Source organism: Neofelis nebulosa, chromosome 8 (assembly GCF_028018385.1).
Source record: "Neofelis nebulosa isolate mNeoNeb1 chromosome 8, mNeoNeb1.pri, whole genome shotgun sequence".
In the NCBI taxonomy this organism is placed as follows: Eukaryota; Metazoa; Chordata; class Mammalia; order Carnivora; family Felidae; genus Neofelis; species Neofelis nebulosa.
In genome coordinates, this window is record NC_080789.1 from 83,731,373 (window position 1) to 83,758,887 (window position 27,515).

Sequence of the window (27,515 nt, forward strand, 5' to 3'; positions counted from 1 at the left end):
CTTAATTATAAATGTCCTAACACTCCCTTGCAAGTAGAGAAAAGGCTTGGGGGAAGGACCAAGAAAAGTATGATATGTAATCAATGGTGGTAGGTTTATAAAGTTCTGAACATCAAGGATAATCTCCCTGAATGGATAATCTTAGATGAGGGTGTGTAAACTCAAATCCAATTTAAGGAGGTCCAATGTTGTACCAGATGTGAGCCTCCTAGCATGGAACATGGTGACTCAAGAAGTAAGGGGAGACTAACTGTCACCAGGGAAGACCTTTCAAGGCCAAATGAGAGAAATTGAAAGCAAAATTGAGTCACAAGGAAAAGGATTTACTTAGGCTAAAAGGGTTTATTTATCCCAGTTCTGTCCCACCGCTAGTTACCAATTTCCTAGGGCACAAGGTTGACTTTTGAAAAGGATACTTTCCATTCCACCCCTTGATAAACAGGCAGAAAAATTGGGCATCACCAACCTAGGCAAAAGGTCTAGCCAAGAGTTTTCTGGGTGGGGTTTTGTGTTCTTTCAGTGAAAGAATAAAATGTTATGCTATGAGCCAGTTTAGGGCTCTGTTCATTTTAAAGCATTATATGCATAATCTAAAAGGAAAAAATCACCCAACTGACAGAGAACAGATTGGTGGTTGCCAAAAGCAGGGAGTGGGGGGTGGTTGAAAAGGTTGAAGGGGGTCAAAAGGTACAAACTTGTGCTTCTAGGATACATAAGTCTTGGAGATGTAATATACAGCATGGTGACTTAATAAAAAAGGAAGGAAGAAGGAAGGAAGGAAGGAAGGGAGGGAGGGAGGAAGGAAGGAAGGAAAGGTGGATTATGCTAGCACAATAGCTCTAAGTTGAGAAGTTTTTCTTTTTAATTAATCAAATTTTTGAAATTTGTCTTTAGAAATAGGTCTATCACCACTAATTTTTTATTGTCACACTGTTTCTATTTTATGAAATTTGGATTCCTAAGGTCCTGGATTAAGTCCCCACTACCATATACTAGCTTTACCTTTTCCATTAAGCACAAGCTGTATGATTTTGACAAGTTACTTAATCATACATTTTTCATGAGCAAACGAACTATTTCTTTGTTTACTTTGTGATCTTTTCTCCCAGGAGAATGTCTGTTTAGGTTAGTTGTCGTCACTCAATGCGGAACACTCCTTCTGCAAAGAATGGCCCACCAAAACATTTTCAGAGGTACTAATCAGTGTGAATATGGTTTTTACAAAATAAATGATTATGAGTCTAGAATAGTAACACCACCTTATGCTACTTGTATACTTGTATATTTCTTCAAACATTTAAAAAGACCTTTCATAGACATTTTCTCATTTAATTTTCATAACATACTCTGTAAAAGTAGGAAGAGAAGAGTGAAGTAGCTATAAATGAACAAGATAATGAAGACAAAGAAATATCACCAAGTAGCAAGACAAATTTGAGTCTCACCTTAAATTTGTCATGTAACTTACAGGCTATAGGATTAATTCTTTTGTCTAACCCCTATACTAAAAGAAAAATGGTGGTGTGTGTGTGTGTGTGTGTGTGTGTGTGTTTACTAACTAAAGACACCAATATAATAAACAGTGAAGTCAAAAGGCATACAAATATTTTGTTTAAACAATATGAGGATAAGTTTTTACTAATGGCTGTCCAGGTAATTTGTACTAACTCTCCTACTAAAAACAACCAGGAAAGCTGGGAAAATGTATCAGAACTAAAGACACCAGAAAGCTCTCAAGGCATTCAATTATCCTGATTCCCATGATCCAGAAGAACAAAAGGACCCAGAAGGATAATGCATCTTTACTGTCAAATTTGCCCTAAAGTTGTCAGGTTATTTTAGGAAGAGTTTGCTGACACTATGAACAGAGAGTTTACAGATTTGAGAATTTAGAGGACAGAAGTTGGAGTAAGAGGCCCAACAAAGAGAGAAGTCCTGGTAACATCTTCCTCCAGACTTTGAATTTGTACCTTGAAAGTCATACCTTAGGAGTAAGGATAAACCAGAAACAGACTGACCTTCACAGGAACTGAAACCAGCCTCAAGTGATCTCAATCCCTGATTGAACTAATTAAGTTAATATGGACTTCCTAGTGTCCCTAGTCACGTAATATAAATTTCTGAAGGAATATAATGTCACTTTAGACCTAAGTTATGTCTCATAATTTTTTCATTAACTGTGTTTGGTGCTCCATCAGGAATACTCAGAAATATGAGGAAATAAGACAGGTACCTGAGCGCACACAGAAGTAACACATATAAGGAATTCATACAACACAGTAGCAAAATAATAATAATAATCATCATCATCCAATTAAAAACAGGTCAAAGAACCTGAACAGACATTTTCCCAAAGAAGACATACAAATGACCAACAGGTACCTGAAAAGATGCTCCACATCATTAATCATCAGAGAAAGGCACATCAAAACCACAGTGAGCTATCACTTCACACCTGCTAGAAAGGCTTTTATGAAAAAGACAAGATAACAAGTGTTGATGAGGGTATAGAGAAAAGCAACCCCTGTGCACTGTTGGTGGGATTTTAAAATACAGGCATAACCTGCAATCAAAATGATAAATTTTAATATTACTCTCTGTAATTTTTATAATATATAGGAAAAAATCAGTATGGATATAAATGACTTGAATAACAATTATTACAATTAAACTAATTGAGACCTATAAAGCACTGCAACTGAAAAAAAATCAGAGTATGCATTCTTTTCAAAAATACATAAAAGTTTTACAGAAATGGACCATATGCTGGCCATGAGGTAAACTTGATAAATTCGGGACTTAAATTATTCAGAATATGTTCTCTGACCACAAAGAAATTAGCTAAAAATCACTAAAAAGGGAAAAAAACCTAGAACATCTTCATATGTTTGGAAATTAAGCTATAGTTTTTTTTTTTTTTTAATTAAGTTTTTAGGGGCATCTGGGTGGCTCAGTCGGTTGAGTGTCCAACTTTGGCTCAGGTCATGATCTCCCCATTCATGAGCTCGATGTTCACGAGCATCGGGCTCTCTGCTGACAGCTCGGAGCCTGGAGCCTGCTTCAGATTCTGTGTCTTTCTCCCTCTCTGCCCCTCCCCCACTCATGTTCTCTCTCTCTCTCTCTCTCTCTCTCTCTCTCTCTCAAAAATAAAGACACTTAAAAATTATTTTTAAAAAATTAAGTTTTTAAAATATGATAAAATAAGTTATAAAAATATTACATACTAAATTTTAAAAAAAGGTAAAACCATGGTTAGTGGGAAATATATAGCTTTAACTGCCTATATGAGAAAATAAAAATGGCCTGCAAGGCAATTATCTAAGCATCTGCCTCAAGTACTCATAACTGAGCAACAAACTGAACACAAAGAAAGTTTAAAAAAAAGTATAAGAAAAGGAAAATATGTCATTAATCATGTAATAAAGAAGATCAAAAAATCAATAGATGGTTCTTTAAAAGAATTGATAAAATTAATTTAGAAAAAAAGAGACAAATGACTGGTATCAGTGATGAAAATGGAGATGACACCACAGATTCCACCAACATTAAAAAGATATTAAAAGGATATTTTGAAAAAAATTTGGTAAAAGTATGGGTTACCAAAAACCAACATAAAAAAATAGAAAATATGATCAGTCTTATAACTACTAAAGAAATTGAATTTTAAAACTTCTCAGAAAGTGAAGTCTATAACCAGAAATGTTTCATCAGTAAATTGTACCTTGGATATAAGGAAGTAATAATGCCAATCTTACACAAACTCTTCTAAATGATGGAAAAGATATTTGCCAACTGCTTAATGAGACCAGCATAATGTTTATACCAAAACCTGACAAAAATATTACCAGAAAGGAAGATTACAGGTAATCCAGTATTTCCAAATTGATCTGCAGATTCAGTATAACCCCAATAAAAGTCTAAACTGTTTTTTTAATTAAGGTGATTCTAAAAATTCATATGGAAATCAAAGAACCTAGAATAGTATAATAACATTGAAAAGAACAAATTTGGAAGACCTATACTATACTATACTACACTATACTATACAGTTACATTAATTAAGACAGCGTGGTAATAACACAAGGATAGACAGACTAATAGAACAGAACAGAGACCCAACGATATGGTCACATGATTTACAACTAAGGCACCATTATCTTTCAATACTGTCTTTTCAGTAAATACAGCAGGATCTTTTGGATAGCCATGTGAAAAAAGAACTAAACCTTGAATCTTTTGGCATACCATAAGCAAAAATTAATTTAAGGTAAATTATAAATGTGAAAGAGAAAAAAGTATAACTTGTAAGAGAAAAAATAGTTCAATATTTTTATGACTTTGAGATAGATAAACATCTTAAACAGGACACGAAATCATTAAGTTAAAAAAGTTTATAAATTAAACTTCATTAAAATTAACAAACTCTAATGGGGCGCGTGGTTGGCTCCGTCGCTTAAACGTCCAATTTTGGCTCAGGTCATGATCTCGTTGTTCCTGAGTTCAAGCCCCAAATCGGGCTCTGTGCTGACAGCTCAGAGCCTGGAGCCTGCTGCTTCAGATTCCGTGTCTCCCTCTCTCTGCCCCTCCCCCGCTCGCACTCTGTCTCTCTCTCTCTCAAAAATAAATAAACGTTAAAAAATTTTGTTTGAAAATTACAAAGTCTACTCAAAATGTACCATCTGGAGAGTTGTAAGACAAAGTACAGTTTAAGAGAATACATTTATAATACATAAATCCAGCAAAGAACTTTGATCTGGAATATATAAAGAATTTCTATTAAAAAAAAAAAAAAGCAACCCCTTTCCAACATACACACACACACACATACACACAAATATAAGCAAGAAATTCCTGAAGTGTCCTATGATTAATCTAATTATTGAACCATTAGGAACAAATAAATGCCTGCATTATGCATACTCCTTGGTCTAGGTGTAAGGCCTTCCACAGCCTGGTCTCCCGTCTCTCCGGTTCTACTTCACACTGCACATCCAGGCTATCTCTCTGTCTCAGCCATTGATATGCCTATGCCATGTCTACCCCTGCATTTTGAGGCTTGCCAGAAAAGCACATTCCACACTGTCTAGCAACAGCAAACAATTATGGCATATTTGTTAAATGAATGCATGCCTGAAATAATAAGTTAATAAATGTCTTCCTTCCTGTTCTCTGACTTTTGAAATCCTATCTTTTGAGGTTCACCTTATCTCACCTCTTCTGAGGTGACAAAACAACAGCACAAGTAATTCTGTGCTGAGTTCTTGTAGCTCTTAACAAACTATTCCTTTGATTCATATCATATTCTGTTATGCATTGCTTTTTTTTCATATTCAGATACTACTGTCCCATCAAAAGACTAAACTCCAGAACAGCAAGGAACATGTTTGACATCTGTTTATATTACTACAGAGTCCAATTGCCTTGTAAACAGCGGAGCTCAATATTTTTCAGAGAATAATGTGGTGTAATGGTGAAGAAAGTAATCCCTAAAGTGATACCAGACCTTAACTCTGGCCCTTGCTCTGCTACTTTATAGCTGTGTTACTCTGGGCAATTACCTGACTGCTATAGGCATCAACATGCTAATCTGTGAAAGGCAGATAATAATGCATCCTTAAAAGGGTGACATGAGATCATATGCGTAGAGTACTTAACACAAATAGAAAACATGGTAAATAATAGCTGATAGTAGCAGTAGTAGTATTCACTATTGATTATGGCTGACTTTGAATTGTAAGAGGATACACTCAAAAAACTAAGGGAGAAACAAATGTGAACAAAGAACAACAACAAAACTAAGACTATGTTGTAACACTTACCATATAAGAAGTGGCTGTGTGTCGGGGCGCCTGATTGGCTCAGTGGGTTAAACGTCCGAGATCGGTTCAGGTCGTGATCTCACAGTTTGTGGGTTTGAGCCCCATGTTGGGGTCTGTGCTGACAGCTCGGAGCCTGGAGCCTGCTGCAGATTCTGTGTCTCCCTCTCTGCTCCTCCCCCACTCATGCTGTCTCTCTCTCTCTCAAAAATGAATAAATGTTAAAAAAGAAAAAGGAAAAGAAAAAAGAGGTGGCTGGCTGTGTGGGGACTCTCTTCACAGTAACTCTGAGACTCAAAAGATTACTAAATGTATCATGTCACCACAGAATGGTGCTTCAGAATCTTGGCGGTGTAGTCAGATGGACATGGGTCTATTTCCAGATCCCACCACTTAATGATTGTGTAACTGCAGGCAGGTTGCTTTATCTCTCTGGACCTCAGTTTTCTCATGAGCCTGATAATAGAACTTGTAGCATTTACTTATTGTGAGGATGAATTGAGAGAATCCACAGGAAGTCCTTGTACTTCACCTTGACACCTGATACGCACTGATTAGCCATTATCTACTGAAAGCTCACTTTTCCTCAGGGCTATGTCCCACGGTACCCCTGTTATATCACTGAAATGGGACCATTCCATTTATGTTCAACATCATTCTGTTTTTCTAGGAAGCCATATCTCAAAGGATCATTGTGAGACCAGCTTTTTAAGAGTTATATACGCTAACCCTATAAATTCTTTTTTTGTAACGTAAATCCAAGTTGGTTAACATATAGTGTAATAATGATTTCAGGAATGGAATGTAGTGATTCATCACTTACATATAACACCCAGTGCTCATCCCAACAAGTGTTCTCCTTAATGTCTCTTGCCCATTTAGCCCATCCCCCCACCCAGTACCCCATCAGCAACCCTGTTTGTTCTCTGTATTTAAGAGTCTCTTATGATTTGTCTCCCTCTCTGTTTTATATTATTTTCCCTTATGTTCATCCCTTATGTTCCCTTCCCTTATGTTCATCTGTTTTGTATCTCAAATTCCACATGAGTGAAATCATATGAAATCATATGCTTATCATAATGCACTCCAGTTCAATCCAAGTTATTGCAAATGGCAAGATTGTGTTATTTTTGATTGCTGAGTAATATTCCATTGTATACATATACTACATCTTCTTTATCCATCATCAGTCGATGGACATTTGCTAAGCCTACAAATTCTGATTATAATCATTTGACTTGATTTGGAGTTCTTGAGGATGGTATGTAACTGTGATTTTTAAACTTTTCTCCTGATAGAACACCAGTGAAAAGGTTACCACTATAAAATTAGAATTTTTGCCCAAATTGTAGTAAAACTAGTAAATGGAGGGGCACCTGGGTGCCTCAGTTCATTGACTGTCCAACTTTTGAGAACTCCATTTCCAAACAGTGCATGGATTTTCTCATTCCATCTCAGGTGTCTGGATTCTCACCTCTTTCTAACATACAGGGTCTCAAAGAAATGACACAGTAAAATTTCAGACACAGTATTATTATCCACCCCAGTGACTTTTCTGTTGCTAGTCAAAGTCACAAGTATCCTCTTATAAAAGATATAACTCAAATCTCAGGGTCATCAATAGTATTAGAAACATCCTGATTTCTTCTGTTTTCTCATTTGCACATGGAGAAGAAAGCTGCTAACTTAAATTAAATTTCCCAATTTAAGTTTACTTATAACTCAAACTGTCAGTAAACTAATAAAAGCAGCTTCATTTATATAAATAGTATCATGGGATTTTTCAAGAATAACTAATTCACCCTTGGTGAACTGTACCTCTCAATTGCCACCTATCATCATCATCAATAATGAGTAATGCTAACAGTAGGTACCACAGATCAAATTTGTTATATGTGCAGAGGAAGAGAAGGAGGTGCCCTTTGCCTGGGTGGGCTTCCACTTTGAGCTTGGCTGGGCTCCATTTAGACATATTTTTGCCTGAGGCCCCTGGAAGGCTTTATATTCAGGCTTCTAATAACTCTCTTTCGTACTCTTTTAATCCAGTGCTTATCACACAGTGTTCCTATGGGGTACGAGTGTTCCATAAGCTGTAGAGAGAGAGCATTTGACTGTAATATTGAATAATGATTGCCTTTACTCTGCTTGCAGAGGGGGAAAAAAGCTAATGGATAACATTTACTCAATTCAAATTGTTTTCCAATGATTTTTTACAAGTCTTTGGTTCCAGATACCATTTTTCTGCTAAAGTTTGCCAATAGATGACAGAAGAAAATGAAATTGCAAATTCATATTGATAGAAAAACTCAAAACCAACCATTTGTTCTTGGTTCAACAGTTTGTTGGGTGTTTTAAGATGTGTAAGCTGGTGGTTGTGAGGTTATATGTTATACAAATAATATATGATGGATTTCTTTATGCTAGTAAAAATATATTAAAATAATGTGTAGATGAAATAAAAATATTGATTTATATTTTTTTAATATTTTGCAAAGAACATGGTGCTCTGCAAATAAGAATGTGATCTGGGTCTCTGCCCCCTAAACAAGTCTGAGATAACTGTCTTAGAATAATAAGCATTATATTCCTTTAAAGAAAATGGATAGAAACTATTGATGGATAAAGACTAAACCTAAAATACATGTACCCTATGTGTGAAATAACTATGCAGTTATTTATGAGACAGTGCTAAAACTGATAGGAATGTCTGAGGGTTGAAACCATTGCTTGATACTTAATACCACATAGGCAGATCTAAGGTCTTAGTGTTGTTTCCGAATAGAATTTTGTGACAGGAAAGACCTGTGAAAGTATTTGGACAAACTATCTGAAACTGGAACCTCCCCCAAATGGTTCTTTATCCTTTCTGTGAACATCTCCAGTAGGATCTTAACATGACCCTGACTGCAAGGTAAAATAATAGTATCTATGTTTGCAGCTCTGTTACTTATATGTGGATCTTGGGAAGGAGATGAATCAACCTAGTTCATTTTTACACTAGGAAGATGCTTTGCAATAGGAATTTATACTATATTTATGTAGGTGCAAATGTGAAACTGTATTCCTATATATACGAACTCTTGAATCTTAGCTAGTGAAATATGTCATGTTTTAAATTGTAATCCTCAACTGCATATTACTGCATATGAATATTCCCACCCATGGTCTGAGAGGGGATGGAAATTCTCTTTATATATACAGTCTGCATTCACACAAGACATTTTATTTATATTACCAATTTAATAAAATCCCCTACTGTGTAAATGTTCTCCATATGTGGAAACAGAGGACTAGAATGCATAAAGCCAGTTCTTTGTGTTTTTCAGCTTTTAAAAAATTATGTGCATGTAATGTTTCCCTGGTTTTTTTAAATTGCTGAATATAGTATTTTAACTCTTTTAATTTTTCTTAATTAAGGTAAAAGATCACAAAATAAAAAAAAAGTTTTCATTATCCTGTTTTACCCTATATCTGTCTCATGGGGAGTACTTCAGTTTCTCATGCAAAATTCTAGCAGTTTTCCAACAAAGGATAAGACCAAAGAGAGAATTGACACAGGTTCTGGAAGCCAGGGGAGAGAGTCATTGGAGATCAAAGCAGAGAGAAACCAGGGCAAAGCTGGTTCAGGAGTAAGTGGTCAGGCAGTTACCATGGAAGGAGTTAGGAAGATTTTGGATAAGAATTACAACAGAGAAACATGGGGTACAGTGAAGGAGTCTTTGTAACAAATAAATGTGAGACCATATTCTGGCTCTGCCATCTATTGGTGGTATAACCTTGGAAGAGGTATTCATCTCTCTGAACTTCTACCCCCTCGTTTGAGAAAATGGAGCAATTCCTGTCTTCCAGAGCTGTGATGAAAGGATCTGTGTAAAGACTATTGTACCTCATAAACAGTAGGTGCTTCTGCTTTTCCCCTTCAGCTCTTGCTTGACCCTGTCCTTCCTGAGCTAGAGACAGCCATGATGATGATACCATCAATGTTTAAAGTCTACAGATCCCAAAATGAAACGTGTGTTCTAGCCTTTTTACTCTAGAAAAATCCAAACATTTAAAGAAGAAATAGACACAATGTATAACAAACCTCCTTGTATTCATTACTGAGCTTCAACAGTTACAAATCATGGCCCATCTTTTTCATCTCCATCTCCATTCACTTCTTATGATCTGTATTATTTTGAAGCAAATCTAGACATCATATAACTTTATGTAAAAAGCTTCAGTATGTATTTCTAAACAGTAAGGATTATTCTTAACGAATACAATCATAATGCCAAACACACCTAAAATATTTAACTTTTATTCCTTAGTATTATTAAATATCAGGTTGATTTTGTTGTTGTTATTGCTATTATTGTTTTTTCTACCGTTATTATGTATTTTCAGGTACATTATATAAACCACATGAATACACCATGTGGTATTACCATTGATGGTGTAATTTTTCCAAACTGACAAACAACTCTTTGAAAAGTTCTGAACAAACCAATACACTCTTCCTCAATGTAAACAAATAGTTACTTCGTGGAGATTTTAGTATATATTTAAAGTTTGCAAAAATATTTTGTATTTATAGGTAATATGGAATTGGGCTTTGCACTCAGATAATTATAAACTAGTTTTCATCTTTGTCTGGAAAATTATGTAGTATGTGGGAAAATTATTTGCAATATTTAAGAAAGTCTCTGGCTCGTATCCCCACCAATCTTTATGACTACTGTCACTGTTCTTTCATATTTGCAAAATGCCCTCCATGGTTCACTTCATACCCTGTTGAAAACCACTTACTTAGTTTGAGCTTAGTTTTAGTTGCATATATGCTATAACTTTGGGAAAATAAATAAGGAAGATCCTGTATGGGGAATGACTAGTGGAACATTCGCAAACTTAAAGCTTTTCAAAATTTTTCTCAGTTGATGAAATTTTGTTTCTCCAAACTATGTTGCAGAATGTGAATAGGTTCTCTGATAAAACAAGTGAGATCATAATGACTTCATGGTAATATATGTAGTTCAAGTACAGAAAATTTTAACAACTAAGAAACCAGTCAGGTAGAATTAGGGAAACTGGGATAGTGGTAAGAAATAATAAATTCATTTTTACTTATTTCCTAAGAATAAGTATAAATTTATAAATCTCTTTATGCTATGTTTACATAATTGGCCCACAACCCTAATAAGGAATTATGCTTCATCTCCAAGACAGAGAAAATACAGTCAAATGTTTACCCTCCTCTAGCTTACTTGCTTCACTATAACTTCAAGTAGTATATTTCTTGTCATTTCTTTTTTTACTCATTTTTTAAATTCAATTATAATTAATATACAGTGTTATATTAATTTTAGGTGTACAATATAGTGATTCAACAATTCTATACAGTACTCAGTGCTCATCATGATAAGGGCACTCTTAATCCCCTTCACCTATTTCACCCATCCCCCCACCCACCTGTCCTCTGACAACCACCAGTTTGTTCTCTATATTTAAGAATCTTTTTTTTTTGTTTTTCCCTTTTTTTCTTGTTTTTTTTCTTAAATTACACATATGAGTAAAATCATATGGTACTTGTCTTTCTCTGACTTATTTTACTTAGCATTGTATCCTCGAGCTCCATCCATGTTGTTATGTATTGTAAGAGTTCACTATTTTTATGGCTGGAGTAATATTCCATTGTGTATATACCACCTCCTCTTTACCCATTCATCTATTGATGGAACTTGGGTTGTTCCCATAACTTGGCTACTGTAAATAATGCTGTAGTAAACAAGAGGGTGCATATATCTTCATTCATTGTTTACTACCATGTTGTTTAGCTTCCATGTATTTGTGTTCTTCCAGATTTGTGTGTGTGTGATAGATTTCTAATTTCATACCATTATGATCAGAAAAGATTCATGATATATCAATCTTTTTTAATTTTTGAGACTTGTTTTGTGACCCAACATGTGTTCTGAAGAATATTCCATGTTCATTTGAAAAAAGAAATGTTTATTATGCTATTTTTGGATGGAATGTTCTGAATGTATCTGTTAGAGCCATCTGGTCCAGTGTGTCATTCAAAGCCACAGTTTCTTTGTTGATTTTTCTGTCTAGATGATATATCCATCAATTTAAGTGGATGTTAAAGTCCTTTACTATTATTGTATTACTATAGATCACTTCCTTTATGTCTGTTAATAGGTGCTTTATGTAATTGGGGGCTCCATGTTTGGTGCATAAATATTTACAATTGTTATATCTTCGTGTTGGATTGTTCCCTTTATCATCAAATAGTATCCTTCTTTGTCTGTTGTTACAATCTTTATTTTAAAGTCTGTTTTGTCCAATATAACTATTTTTACCCAGGCGTTCTTTTCACTTCTATTTGAATGATAATGCTTTTTCCATCCCTTCACTTTCAGCCTGCTTGCATCTTTAGGCTAGAAGTGAGTCTCCTTCCATAATTTGGCTATTGTTGATAGTGCTGCTATAAACAGTGGGATGCCTGTGCCCCTTCGAGACAGCATTTTTGCATGTGTATTGACTGATAAATGGATAAAAAAGATATGAGATATATATACCTATATACATACACACACAATGTAATATTACTCAGCAATCAGAATGAATGAAATCTTGCCATTTGCAACAATGTGGATGGAACTAGAGTGTATTATGCCAAGCAAATAAGTCAGAGAAAGACAAATATCATATGATTTCATTCATATGTGGAATTTAAGAAACAAACTAGATGAACATAGGGAAAGGGAAAAAAAATGTAAGATAAAAACAGAGAGGGAGGCAAACCATAAGAGACTCTTAAATACAGAGAACAAACTGAAGGTTTCTGGAGGGGAGGTGGTTGGGGGGATGGGCTAAGTGGGTGACAGGCATTAAGGAAGGCATTAATTGGGATGAGCACTTGGGTATTATATGTAAGAGATGAATCACTGTGCTGTACTCCTGACACAAATACTTCACTGTATGTTAATTAACTTGAATTTAAATAAATAAATTTAAAAAAAGAAGTGAGTCTCTTAAAAGCAGCATATAGATGGGTCTTGCTTTTTTATCCATTTGGTCATCCCATGTTTTGATTTGAGCATTTAATCTATTTACATTCAAAGTAATTATTGATAGGTATGTAGTTATTGCCATTTTGTTACTTGTTTTATGGTTTTTTGTTTGTTTGTTTGTTTTGTAGTTCTTCTCCCTTTCCTCTCTTGCTCTCTTCCCTTTTGGTTTGTTTTCTTTAGTGATATACTTGGAATCCTTCCCCTTTATTCTTTGCATATCTCTTACAGTTTTCTATTTGTGATTATCATTAGGTTGATATATAAGATCCTATGCATATGGCAGTCTATTTTAGGATGATGGTCATTTAAGTTTGAACCCATTCTAAAAGCACTGAATTTTTACTGTCCCCTCCCACGTTTTATGTATATGATGTCATACTTTACATCCTTTTATTTTGCTTATCCCTTAACTGATTTTTTATAGATATGACTTTACTGCTTTTGTGATTTAGCTACATTGGCTTTATAAGTAATTAATCTACTACTTATTATGTTTGTGTGTACCTGTGAAACCTTTTCATTTCATAACTTTTTTATTCTTGATTATGGCCATTTTCTTTCCAGTCAAAAATTCCTTTTAACATTTTTTGTAAGGCTGATACAGTGATGAACCCCTTTAAATTTTGTCTAGGAAACTATTTTATTTCTCCTGTTCTGAAGGATAGCATTGTTGGATAGAGTATTCTTGGTTACAGGTTTTTTTCTTTCAGCATTTTGAATATATCATGCCACTCTCTTTTGGCGTACAGTTTCTGCTGAAAAATCAGCAGATAGCTTTATGGGGTTTCCCTTGTATGTAACTGTTTTCTTCTCTTGTGGTGCTTTTAGGATTATTTCTTTGCCATTACTTTTTGCCATTATAATTATTACGTTTCTTGGTGTGGACCTCCTTGCGTTGATTTTGTTGGGGGCTCTCTGTTCCTCCTAGATCTGGATGTCTAATTCCTTCCTCAGATTAGGGAGGTTTTAACCTATTATTTCTTCAAATAAATTATCTGCCCCTCCCCTTTCTCTGTCTTCTTTTTCTGGGATACCTATAATATCAGTGTTATTGTGCTTGATAATGTCACTGAGTTTCCTTGAAATATTCTCATTTTTTACTATACTTTTTTTTCTTTTTGTTGTTCAGTTTCTTTGCTTTTCATTATTCTGTTTTCCAGCTCACTGATCCATTTTTCTGCTTTCTCTTATCTACTGTTGATTCCTTCCAGTGTATTTTTTAATTTCAGTAATTTAGTTCTCTATCTCTGATTGGTTCTTTTTTATATTTTCTGCCTTTTTGTTGAAGGTTTCACTGAGATCCTCCACTCCACTCTTTTTTCACATCCAATTAGTATCTTTATGACCATTCCTTTGAATTTCTATGAGGCATATTTCTCATCTCCAAATCATTTTGTTATGATTTTGTCCTGATCATTTGGGATATATCCCTCTGTGTCCTTTTGTCTAAATATGTTTGCTTCTATGTATTAGGAAAGTCAATTATATCTCTTGAAAGTAATGGACTGATGAAGAAGAGGTCCTATAGTGCCCTGTAGTGCAATGTCCCTTGTTCATCAGAACCTGGCACTTCAGAGATGTCTCCTATGTGTGTTACATGCACACTACTGTTGTGGCTGAGCCACATTTTCCTTCACTCCAGTCGGCTGGGTGGTCATCTTTGTTGTGGGCAGGGTTTGGTCTCTGTGCTATTATGAGGATAGTCTGGGACCACTTAGTGCGTGTAGTTGGGTCAGACCAGTCGCTTGCCCTCAGCCTGTTATCCAGAACTGTAGTTGCACTTACCTGCAGGCTGCTATCCCTGCATTGTCTTCTGAGTGGCTTTTTTTGGTGAGTGAAACCTATCAGACTAGATGTCTGCCCTCAGTCTGTCTGTTTGCAGTGGCCCCCCCAACTACAAGGCTTTCTCTTTGTGCTGCCCCCTGTGAAGTTTTTGTCAGTGGGCAGGGCCAGCAGTTAGATCAGATGTTTTCCCCCAGCCCACTGCTAAGGCTGCAGTGGAACTGACCTGTGTGATTATCTTTCCCTCTTACCAGAGCAAGAGTCATTTTGGAGTGGTGCTGGCCACTGTCAGGGCTGCTTGTAGAAGGCACTGCATCAGACATGACTTTGGAAGGATTAAGGCAGGTTGGATGGGGCAGTCTACAGGAGAATGTGGGGGCAGGGCACACAAGTGTTATCAAGGTAAGTGCTCATCTTCTTGGAGGATGAAACCTAAGCTAGGTACCAAGTGTTCATGCTGGCTCCCACACATGTCTGGCTATCCATGCTGGGGATAGATGGAGATAATGGTGCCCACCAGCTCTTTTGTTCTTGGAGAAATTTCTTAAAGATTCCTGTTCCTCTAGCACACATTCTGACATTAGTAAATAAATCTTCCTGGTGTACCCCAGATGCTTTTCAAACTGCTGCTTCTATGCTGTATCTTGTCAAAGTTGTGTGCTGTTTTGTTAAGGGTGGGAACTGTTTCCTGTCACCTTCTGGCTCTCCTGGAGCTGAGCCCACTGATTTTTAAAGTTCCCAGTGTTAAAACCCAGTGATTGTGAAAACTCAAAGTTAAGAATTTCTGATTTTCAAAGCCAAATGTTATGGGGACTCATCTTCCCAGTTCAGGCCCCATATGTCTGGGGTGCCTGGTGTGGAATCTGTTCTCCTCCTTTTCTGTGCTTGTGGTGTCCCTCTGGTATTTGTGGTTAGTCTCACAGGTTAGTTTGGCACGCAACTGGGGTTCCACCCTTTCTACCATTTTTTTATGTGGCTTCCGTTCCAAAATTAACTGTGGAGAGTCTATTCTGCCAGTCTTCATGTCATTTTCTGAGTTAGTTACACTGATGTGGCTGTTATCTAGGAGTATCTGTGTGAAGAGGTAAGTTTAGGATCCTCCATGCCAGTATTTCATAGGTTCCCCAAGAAATCTTTTTCTTTTGACTTATTAAAGCAGTTACTTTGTTCGTTGGCCTTTGTATTTAACTATTATTCATCATTCCCTGATGGAAGCTATTTTCTAATCTAAATTGGAAGATGTTTAACTTTATTCCTTGAAGAAGGAATTGTTAGTGCCTATCTGGTTCCTTGTACAGAGTGGATGCTTATTTAAATATTTATTAAATGAACTTACTCACCCAGTAATCATCATGGTTAATCTGCCTTATTACTGTGTACAGTCATGTACCTTCCTATGTGTTAATTTTATTCTTATGTCATAATTATCATAAAGCATTAAGTGTGAATCTTTTATTCAAGGTTGGAATCTGAACTAAGTGATTTCTTCTAAACCATACTGCTGGCATAACTAGGGGAAGAATTTAGGTCCTCCTTGCTTTGATTTCACTATTTCTACCAATAGGTTTCTTTCTGCCTGAAAAGTATACAAGTTTTCTGTTCCTGCTGCTTGGCCATTTGTGTATGTTCAAAGAACATTTGCCAAAACAAAATAAATTTAAAAAAAAACAATTAAAAACAGTAACTAATGCTCCCAGTATTTATATATAGGCCTTGACCCTCAGATATCCAAAATAGGATATTGAATATTTTGGTATCAAAATTTATCTGGTGAGAGATATGGCTCTCCTAAAAGCAAATTACCTTATTTACTGTCTGCAAATTGAAAAGCAGGTGCAGCATCAATATAGTAATTGCTCAGAGACTGGAACTTTGTAACTATGGAGACATTACCTCACAGTGTTCTAACAGGCAGTGTTGGCCAGATAGGAAAGTTATAGTCATAAAGGTAGCCTTGCTGGGTTGCCGCCCTGCCTCTTGAGCTGCTTCAAGTGAATGTTACGCACCTTCACCTTGATTTGCATAATATCATTAGCTAATACCAGTATTGGCTATGTCAATATTTACATATTTACATTAGAAGCCTGGCTCTGGCACCAGTTTGGGAAAGAAATTATTTAATCTGGCATATGCTTTGAGGTAGTTAGATTAACTGGTGAGGTCACTTGAAAATAAAGTCTACCTTCAAATTCAGCTATATTTATTCCTAATATCATGATTTTTTTTTCCCAGGAAAGAAAAGAGACTTTTCTTCTAGCCAAGATGAAAGACATGCAAGCCAGTCAGAAAACTTCAGTGGCCCTGCAGAGTGAAGTCCATGAGCAGGAAGATAAAATGGAGAATCAAGCACAGTAAGAATGGCATAAGTGAGAGGAGAGAAGGATCTGAGTTTTAGAGGATAATGAGGGCGTACTTGACCTCTTGTTTCAAAATATCTTATGAAGTAGTTGTAACTAGAATTGATTCCACACATTTTCTAAAATTAACTATAACATACAACTATTTCCCCAACCACTGTGTTATAAAGTACAGTCCTTGAGTAATACAAAAGTTCACCTGTACATGGGGCGCCTGGGTGGCGCAGTCGGTTAAGCGTCCGACTTCAGCCAGGTCACGATCTCGCGGTCTGTGAGTTCGAGCCCCGCGTCAGGCTCTGGGCTGATGGCTCGGAGCCTGGAGCCTGTTTCCAATTCTGTGTGTCTCCCTCTCTCTCTGCCCCTTCCCCGTTCATGCTCTCTCTCTGTCCCAAAAATAAATAAAAAACGTTGAAAAAAAAAAAAAAACTAAAAAAAAAAAAAAAAAGTTCACCTGTACAGATCTCTATCATATGAGTCATGGTTGAGACTCCAAAACTTATATCTAGCATGTTAAGGAAATTGGCAGATAATTTCTTTAGAACTACTTTACTGACCTTGGGGACAAAGAATTGATAGAGAATTTTGGTTTGGAAAATGCCTGTGAGGATGTGAAATAAAAACTGCAACTCACCCCACCACCACCAAAAAAAAAAGAAAGAAAAACAAAAGCAAAAAACTACAACTCCCTGTTTTTACTAATTAAATCATTCTGTCAATTACAGGATTAGCATAGGTTTTCCAGGTTTTTTTTAATGGCCTCTAGTATTGAATATACCCAACTTAAATACCTAAATTTTTTTTAAATAGGCTCCATGTCCAATATGGGGCTTTAATTCACGATCCTGAGACTGAGAGTCATTGCTCTACAAACTGAGCCAGACAGGAACTCCCTGAATATACCCAATTTAAAGCTAATGTTATTTCGCACCTAGGTGTCCTGTGTTTACTGTTCAGTTCAAGTCCATTTTTTAAATGGTCATCTGAGGTCATCTGAGAAATGATTGGTGTCAGTATTACCAATGTAGTACCCCTTAAAATAACATTGAAATGTGGAAATTGAACTTTTATAACTACCTCTGGTTTAGTGCTAATCAATCCCAGAGGTAACAAAGTACCAACAAAGAGCTTAGAAAATTCCATATAATAGAGGCAAAGCTAACTAAGCACTAGGACAAATCCCTTATCTTCCAAAAAGAGTCTAACAAGTCAGTGAGTACAGGGTTTAAATAATGTGTCTAGACATGTGTCTCTTCCTGAAATGTTGGAGCTCTTACAAAAGTATGTGCACCTATTAGAAATTTCTTATTCAACTACAAAAATAAGAATAATTTGTGGCCCTAGGCCAGATTTCTTTAATCACAACATTTGCAAAAGTTTATTAGGAATCTTCTGTGGAATTAAATTATTCCAAAATGCTATTGTTTTACTGGAGGAAGAAAAAAACTTTGAAGCTTATAAAATGAACATGCTGAAAAGATATAGGCAGTTTGTAATGAAACCCAGATAGATGTAAGGAACTTTGAAAGAGAAAAGTACTTTTCCTGCTTATTCTAGCTAGTGTCAGGCAGAAATCATATCATATGATCCTGTCTCAGGTTGGACAAAGACGAAATATTTGTAATTTGACAATTTACCTCTATAGTCTCCTTCCCACTACCCACCACATCATACACAAGAGTATATTTTCATGGGTTAGAGCTTTTATGACAAAGATGAGTGCTTAGGATGTCAGCAAAATGGCAAATGCTCAAGCTTAACATGTATTGGGCTAGTAGTACAATTTTCAAAGCCAATGCCATTTAATTATTTAAAAAAACTAACTGGGATGTCTGTGCCTTCTGAGAGGTACATTTAGAGAAGTCTGGCTTTGAGTACAGAACTTTCCAGATACAATATTTCTGATGAAGGAACTTACAAATTGCAGAACAAAATTATGAATACCTCTTGGTAAACAAAGAGATTAAGACTGATATCACTTTGGTGGATTAGGAAACTTCAGGCCCTTGTTCCCTTATGAAAACATTTGGAAAAAAACAAAAAACAAAAAAACAAAAAAACAGAAGACTTGCTAAAATATCTTCATAGGAACTCTGGAAAATAAAGAGATCAAAATAGTGACAATCCATGAAGGCAAATACTTAGCTCTTGACTAACAGAGGTAGATAAGTGGCCCCCAGTAAAGGGGTGCATAAGCTGACCATTTACCAAATTTTTCAGAAATCTAAAGGATTTTGGACCCCAGGACTTTGTTGATAATTCAAGTATTAAACACACACACACATGCATACACACACACACACACACACACACACACAGATTGCTTTGAGGTAACTAAATCTCAATGTGACTCATACAAAGTTTGTCACAAACCTTTTCATGAGTCGTGCCATGGGAATATTGTTTTACTTGTAAAATAATTGTGTTGTAGTTTAGAGGCTTTGTTTAAATGCACACTAGTTAATAAATGCTTTACGCATTTAAAAAAGAAAGAAAGGAAAATCTTTGTTCATAGTAAGATTTACTTATAAAAATAATACTGGCAAATTAAGTCTTTCTTCTCTCTCTTTTCTATATTCCCCTCAACATACACACACACACACACACACACACACACACACACACACATGTACACATGTGCTCTGCATTTATAGAAATTAATTTTCAGACTATATTTGAAAGTAGACATTAACTCTAGAATTTTTATAATTAGAAATAGAAATAGAAAATTAGTTAAGCAACAGGAATTGAAAGAAAACGGTTTAGTAAACAATGATATATTAAACAGGAATTATAATCATGCTTTTTAAGCTAATTGAAAGGGAAATATTACGTAACAAGTGATAAAAGTGGGATATAAATGGTTTCTAGAGACTCAATTTTGAGTGAAAAAGAATACACTAAAAGGCCTGGAATTAAATTGTAAAATTTTTGGTTGGTGGCATTTTGGTGACTTTTGTTTTCTTCTTTCTACTTTTGTAGGTTTTCAAAATCATCTACAGTCGCAATTTACTTTTTAGGTAAAAAAGTAAATAAAAGCATGTCTTGAGGCTTAAAGCATCTTACTTAGATCGTTAAAACTACAACTGTAAGATGTCCTTATGCGTACAAGATGTATAATTCTTTTAAAAAGCAGAACTCTGAGTAATAATCATAGTTCATGATTCTTATGTTTGTATCTATTTGTTTTGACTTTCTTACTTTGTTTATTATACTATTTTATGTGCACAGAAGAGAAGACACACATGATGGTCGCCCAGTGACACAGCGATCTTCAGTACATTTTTTTCCTCAAACAGATTCAGATGCCACACTGCCTTTGTCACAGTCATTAACCTATGACACACCTCTCAGTTACTATACGTCTGGCCCTCAGTTTAGTGGAATAACTGTATCAACAACTGGGCAGAACACTCCTAAAACTACTATAGAGGGCCATTCCCAATCAGCAAACAGCTTGGGTAAGTAAAACATGTATCAAAAATTTTAGACTATTTTTTAAAGCATGTAGTTCAATAGGTTTTTTATGTGCCTAGAAGTCAGAATGATGTGTTATGATTTGTCTCCAATAACACAAATCTCTTAATGCCATATGCAGAGTAATTGATTATCCTTACCATTGATCTTAGCACTGGAGTCATACTCAGGTCACATAAATGTATGTGGCCAGATGTATCATCCCCATGATTAAAATATCTTGAATTGTCATAATGTTCATGGGCTGATGGCTGAGGTTCTATAGAACAGAAACAGTTCTATAATAGGAAAAAGTCAGGTTTTGACAGTTGCCAACACTGTGAACAATGCACTTTAGCAATACCCACAGGATGTTTGTTTTTAACCAAGTGTGGGGAACTTTGAGGGTATATTAATTATCAAGGTTTACTGAAAAGACCATGGTCTTGGAAACAGAGGACCTAGCTCTAAACTATATTTCTACTTCTTGCACTGGGAGATTTTAGGTAAGGGTATTTAACATCCCTGAGTTCCATTACCCACAAGTGCAAAATAGGGATGAAAATGTCAACTTCACAGGGCTGGCCTAAGAATTAAATAAAATATTTATGAAAATTACCTAGCATACAGTAAATAAAAGTTAGTTGTGAATCTGAATATATCTACAAGCACCTTCTCATTAAATAAGTTAAATTTGGGGGCTGTATTTCAATTACCAATCAACAAGTTTCCAAACTGGTAGCACAAACACACCCATGACTCTTGATGCCTCTGTTTTCCTCTATTACTCTGTGGACAGTTAAGCCTGGCTGCTGTTTATCTGTGTTTCATTTTGTTTCTGATATTTTCCTATTTCATTTGGGGATTTCACCTAATGCCATTATTATCTATGCTTCATTGTTTGTATGCCTAAAATATATTTTTTACAAAGACCTCCTAAGATCACACTGACCTTTAGCAGTGACCAAAATCCATACACTCAAAAGTGAAAATACCAACTTTACATCTAGGGAGGGAATATTTTTCCTTCTTTGTCACTGTATCATCATGGTATATGTCCTATATTTGGATTAAATGTGCAATCTCTTAGTATTAGGGGGAAAAACAAAACATAGTGGTTTCCCCTTGCAAGATGAGACTTGAGCTGAGATGTAGTCTTCTCCTTCAGTTACCGTAGATTCAACTTCTATAGATAGATACCTGGGTTCCTTTCTAGATTAAATGACAACTGGCACTAAAATTAATCCATCTTATTTCTTTTTAGAATACAAAGATAATGTATAATCTCCTTCCCCAAAGAAATTTAATGACTAAGTAAATACTCACTTGACTGGAAATGAACTAATTGAATTCCATACATTGCTTCTAGACAAAATACTCTGAGGAATTCTTTTTAGGAACTACGTGTTTACTCCTTTCCATCTTTCATCTTGTTTTGGCTTTGTTAAAGATACAAGAATATAAAGCAAACTCTACATTGCCTTAATCCTTTGATGATTTTGGACCCAGTGTCACATTAACCAAAGCCCCTGAACTACAATAATTGCTATCACTTACTGAATACTTGCTAAATACTAGACACTGTGCTAGACAGTTATCTACATTTTCTTCAATCCTCACATTGCCTTACACAAGGTAGTATAATTTGTGTTCAGGAAAATGGAGAATTAAAAAGTTTAAATCCATTGGCTTACTAAGTGGCAGAGCCAGGATACAATTGCAGGTCTGTGTAAATCCAAGATATTTTGTTCTATCCACTCCATCATGGTCCCTCTCTGAAGTGTTACTCTCTCTGCAGACACATGATTAGGTTTACTCAGCATGGTTCTTTCCATGCAAAATCATAATTTAAAAAAAAACAAATTTCCAAGAGCATACTAGAGTCTGATTAAGCATTACTTTATCTTTCTAATATAGAATTTTAGTTCATTAGAGGAAATTTAAGTCTTTACCTGGCACAATTACTAATTGTTGGTAGGAAGGATTCATTTGAGGTTTTATTTATTTATTTTTTTTTAATTTTTTTTTTCAACATTTTTTATTTATTTTTGGGACAGAGAGAGACAGAGCATGAACGGGGGAGGGGCAGAGAGAGAGGGAGACACAGAATCGGAAACAGGCTCCAGGCTCCGAGCCATCAGCCCAGAGCCTGACGCGGGGCTCGAACTCACGGACCGCGAGATCGTGACCTGGCTGAAGTCGGACGCTTAACCGACTGCGCCACCCAGGCGCCCCTCATTTGAGGTTTTAATTTATGGGTAATAATTTGGGGAGGATGGCTAATATGAAATAAAATAAAGTTGTGTTTATATATAACATATCCAAATTTGAGAAACTCAAATGTTTTACCTCCTGGAAAGCTTATGATGTTTCTAGTACATATGAAAGCTTATAATGCTTCTAGTATTTAATAATCAGTTGAGTAAAAGTCATTATGCCAGTGATATTACTGATAATTTAAGATTATTGAAATAATCTCTAGAAATTATGTGTTACTAAAAATAATCACTATTTTATAGACTTTGGCTTAAAGCTTTTAATTATCCTCATTGAGTTTGACAGTGACCGTAAAATGTATAAAGAATATAATTTTGTAGAAGCAAAGAATAAAGATAGCAACTTTGGGTTCCTTTAATGTCTTTTTATTTATTTCTCTCTCTGTTGCTTTCCTCTTTGACTGATTTCTTTAAAAGGAGTCAACAGATTCATAATGACAAAGAAACAGCCTCTGTCAGTCCTCGCTCCTGAGACAGCTGTAACTGGGGAAGGAGAAGATTATTTCCTATCTTTGTTTGGTGATTCAAAGAAATTTGCTGCATGCTCATTCCAGGCAGAGAACACCCGGAAGCACTTTTCCATGATTCTTGAAGAAGTGGGCCAATCTAGATCCAGGTACATATTCTATTTGAACTATTTAATATCTTCTCTTGGGATAGAAGCTACTTTATATCAGTAGAGAATTTTATTTCTTTTTTCTTAATGTTTATTTATTTTTGAGAGACAGAAAGAGTACAAGCAGGGGAGGGGCAGAGAGAGAGAGGGAAACGCAGACTCCAAAGCAGGCTTCAGGCTCTTAGCTGTCAGCACAAAGCCCAGTTCAGGGCTTGAACTCCTGAACCATGAGATCATGACCTGAGCTGAAGTCAGACGCTTAACTGACTAAGCCACCCAGGCGCCCCAGAAAGTTTTGTTTCTAATCTGTTGTTACATCCATGATTTCATCTAAAACCCTAAACAGTTCGTTGAAATACAACTGTTTCACGTTCTGAACAATGATAAGAAATCAATGTAACTTTCTAGGGAACCAAACAAGGATGCTGATTTTTCAAAGATGCCAGAGAAAATAGCACTACATAATCCCTACAAATAAAGTCAATTATATTTTTTTATTATTGGGAAATCATTCAGATGGATTTAGTATCTTTTTTCTCTTCTACTAGTCTCTTGAGTTCAAGATATAAGGAGAAAGGTGGACTTATTCCTTGATCCATTTTTATGGTTGTTGGTATCTATGGCAAAAAGAATTATCAGGATGAAAGTTGATATTAGAACTAAAATAAAAGAGTAGACTCATCTATACATTTACTTAACCCTGATTTTCTTGTTCCTTAACAACAGATTGAATTGTGAATTATTAGTAATAAACACATGTTGACAGAGGGTGTTAGAAGGCTAAAAGAAGTTGTTAACCAGGTTTGATGATCAGACATAAAGGAAACATTTCCCCTTAGGTCACATTTCCTAAAATCACCCACTATTACCATTCAACTGTAGTGAACACCTAAATGTTCTTTCAACCATCCAAAAACACTTCATCAAATTGTTCATTCAGTATCTATCTACCATGTTAAAAATGATGACTTGTTTGGGGCAAAAATTCAAAAAAGACTTGTGAATATGGTTTTAAGAACTTTCACTCAGGTAGATCAGAAAAGACCTGCAGGTGTTAAGGATTGAGAGAGAGGCAAATAATGTATCAAGGCATTTAGAGGAGAACTTTCTCCTAGCCAAGGATGATCTGGGAAGACTTTGTGAAGGAGTTATCATTTAGAATTATCTTAGAAAGATAAGTAAATTTGGGGTATGCAAATTTGGAGTCTTTGAGAACATCCTAGATCACTAGTTCTCAACCCTACCTACACAATTGAATCACCTGAGAAGTTTTTAATATCCTGATCCTACCCTAGACTCTGAGTCAGATGTTCTAGTGCTGGAATAGAGCATGGTATTTTTTTAAACTCCATAGTAATTCTAGCACACGGCCAAGGTTGCGAACCACTATCTTACTTAGAGCAAAGGAACAGCATAAACAAACTGAAGGAGGCAGAAAAAGCTAGGATCTAGGAGATATAAGGCATTTTACAGCATTGCTCCACTGAGCAGTGTATCAATTAGTGTAACAGGGCTGTAGGGGCCAGATTTGGGGAGTGATCACAGTGAGCCTTGAATACCAGGCTGAGGAATTTGATCTTCACAATGGGCATGGGAAGCAATGGGAAGATTTCAGACAAAGGAGTAACAGGATCATGATTCAGAATGTTTAATTGTGGCAATGAATATTATGAATGAATGTTGGAGTAGCATTTTGTCAAATGCTTTTTATGCATCTACTGAGATGATCATATAGTTTTTCTTTCTCAATGTTAAAGCAACCCTGTGCTCTTAAAATAAATCTCATTTGATCATAATGTTAACCCTTTAAATATATTGTTGAATTTGATTGGCTAAAATGTTGATTCAAATGTTTACATCTATGTTTGTGAAGAGTATTGATCTGTAGTTTTCTTCTGTAATGAATGTCTTTGTCTGCTTTGGCATCAGGGTAAAACTTGCCTCATAGAATGAGTTAGGATATAATTCCACTCTCATTTTCTAGCTGAGTTCCTGTAGGATTGGTTTTTTCTTAAATATTTTATAGACTTCATCAGCAAAGCATTCTGGGCCTGAAGTTTCTCTGTGGGAAGGTTTTTACCTACAAATTCTATTTCTTTAAAATAGTTATCAGGATATTCCAGTTATCTGTATCTTCTTGAGAGAACATGAATAGTTTGTGTCTTTCAAGCAATTTGTCCATTTCATCTAAGTTGCCAGATTTATATTCATAAACTTGTTCAAGATATTTCCGTATTATCACATTAGTATCTATAGAATCTGTAGTGATGTAACATTTCTTGTTGCTGATACTGGTCAGGTGTGTCTCCTTCCTTTTTCCTGATCAATCTTGTCTGAGAGTTATCAGCTTTATTAAACTTCTTAAAGAACCAGTGTTGGGGCGCCTGGGTGGCTCAGTCGGTTGAGCGTCTGACTTCAGTTCAGGTCATGATCTCGCGGTCTGTGAGTTCGAGCCCCGCGTCGGGCTCTGTGCTGACAGCTCAGAGCCTGGAGCCTGTTTCAGATTCTGTGTCTCCCTCTCTCTCTGACCCTCTCCCGCTCATGCTCGCTCTCTCTCTCTCTCTCTCTCTGTCAAAAATAAATAAGACATTAAAAAAAATAAAAAAAAAAAAGAACCAGTGTTTGGTTTCATTGGTTTTCTGTGTTTTTTGTTTTGTTTCATTGATTTCCTTTCTGATATGTATTTACTGTCTTCTGCTTTCTTTAGGTTTCATTTCCTTCTTTTTCTAGTTTCTCAAGGTGGAATCTGAGATCATTAATTTGATACCTTTTCTAATATAAGCATTTAGTAAATTTCCCTTTTGTGGCATCCCACAAATTTGATAAGTTATATTTTCATTTATTTCAAAATACTTTCTAAGTTTCATTTAATTTCTTCTTTGATCTTTGTGGAATAAGAAGTATATTGTCGAGTTCCCAAATATTTTACAAATTTGCCAGTTCTAGTGATTTTCCAAATATGTCTTTGTTATCAATTTCTAATTAAATTCTATAATGGTCAAAGAACATACTTTGTATGATGTGAGTCCTTTCAAAGGTGTTGAGACTTGTTTTATAGCCAGGATATTGGTTATCTTGGTAAATGTTCTGGGCACACTTACAAATAATTTATATTCTGATGTTGTTGAGTAGAGTATTTTATAAATATTGATCAGGTCAAATTTAGTTGATGATGTTCAGTCTCTGGTCTTTTTATTGAGGTCTTATGCCCATTTTAAAATCAGATTATTGGCTTTTTTGCTCTTGAGATGTATGAATTTCTTATATATTTTGGCTATTAACCCTTATCAAATATATGGTTTGCAAATATTTTTGCTCATTCTATGAGTTGTCTTTTCATTTTGTCAAGTATTTCCTTTACTATGCAGAAGCATTTTAGTTTGATGTAATCACACTTGTAAACATTTGTTTTTGTTGCCTGTGCTTTTGGTGTAATATTGAGAAGACTAATATCAAGAAGATTTTTCCCTCTTTTTTTCTATGAGTTTTATGGTTTCGAATCTTATATTTAAGTCTTTATTCCATTTTGAGTTGACTTTTGTATATGCTATAACATAAGCATCCAATTTCATTCTTTTACCTGTAGATATCCAGTCTTCCATCACTCATTGAAGAAACAATCCTTTCTCCATTGTGTGGTTTGGGCACTCTTGTAGAAGATCAATTGATCTTAATTTTTATGTGTTGGTTTGTTTGGGGGCTTTCTATTCTGTTCCATTGGCCTACACGTCTGTTTCTATACCAATACCATACTGTTTAATTACATTCATTTTATAATATAATTTGAGGTCAGGAAATGTGATATCTCTAGCTTTGTTCTTCTTGCTCAAGATTTTTTTGTCTATTTGAGGTCTTTTGTAGCTCTATATGAATTTTGAGATTATTTTTCAACTTCTATGAAAAAGTCATTGGGATCTTGATAGAAATTGCATTTTACATTTAAAATTATTATCAAGAGATAAAAACTTACTATTTCCTGGGCTTTTAAGTGGCTCAGTCTGTTGAGCATCTGATTCTTGATTTTGGCTTAGGTCATGATCCCACAGTTTGTGAATTCAAGCCCCACACTGGCCACATTGACAATGCAGAGCCTGTTTTGAGGAATCTCTCCCTCCCCTTGTCTCTCCCCCTGTCTCTCCCCCTCCCCTGCTCAAGCTCAT

The 27,515-nt window shown here is 35.6% G+C and overlaps 1 protein-coding gene across 18 annotated transcripts in view; it reads left to right on the top strand.

Moving 5' to 3' along the window:
- The window catches only part of LMNTD1 (lamin tail domain containing 1), a 485,471-nt gene that overhangs the window by 404,854 nt on the left and 53,102 nt on the right, over positions 1–27,515 (top strand). For 12 of the 18 annotated variants that reach the window (XM_058743304.1, XM_058743305.1, XM_058743303.1 and 9 more), the window contains 3 exons: positions 16,886–17,004; positions 20,239–20,468; positions 23,157–23,355. In XM_058743304.1, coding sequence (XP_058599287.1) covers positions 16,886–17,004; positions 20,239–20,468; positions 23,157–23,355 — 548 coding nt within the window. Of the gene's footprint in view, positions 1–14,907; positions 15,056–16,594; positions 16,793–16,885; positions 17,005–20,238; positions 20,469–23,156; positions 23,356–27,515 lie in introns of those variants that run through there. The other 6 variants (XM_058743317.1, XM_058743319.1, XM_058743308.1 and 3 more) reach the window with 5 other exon arrangements.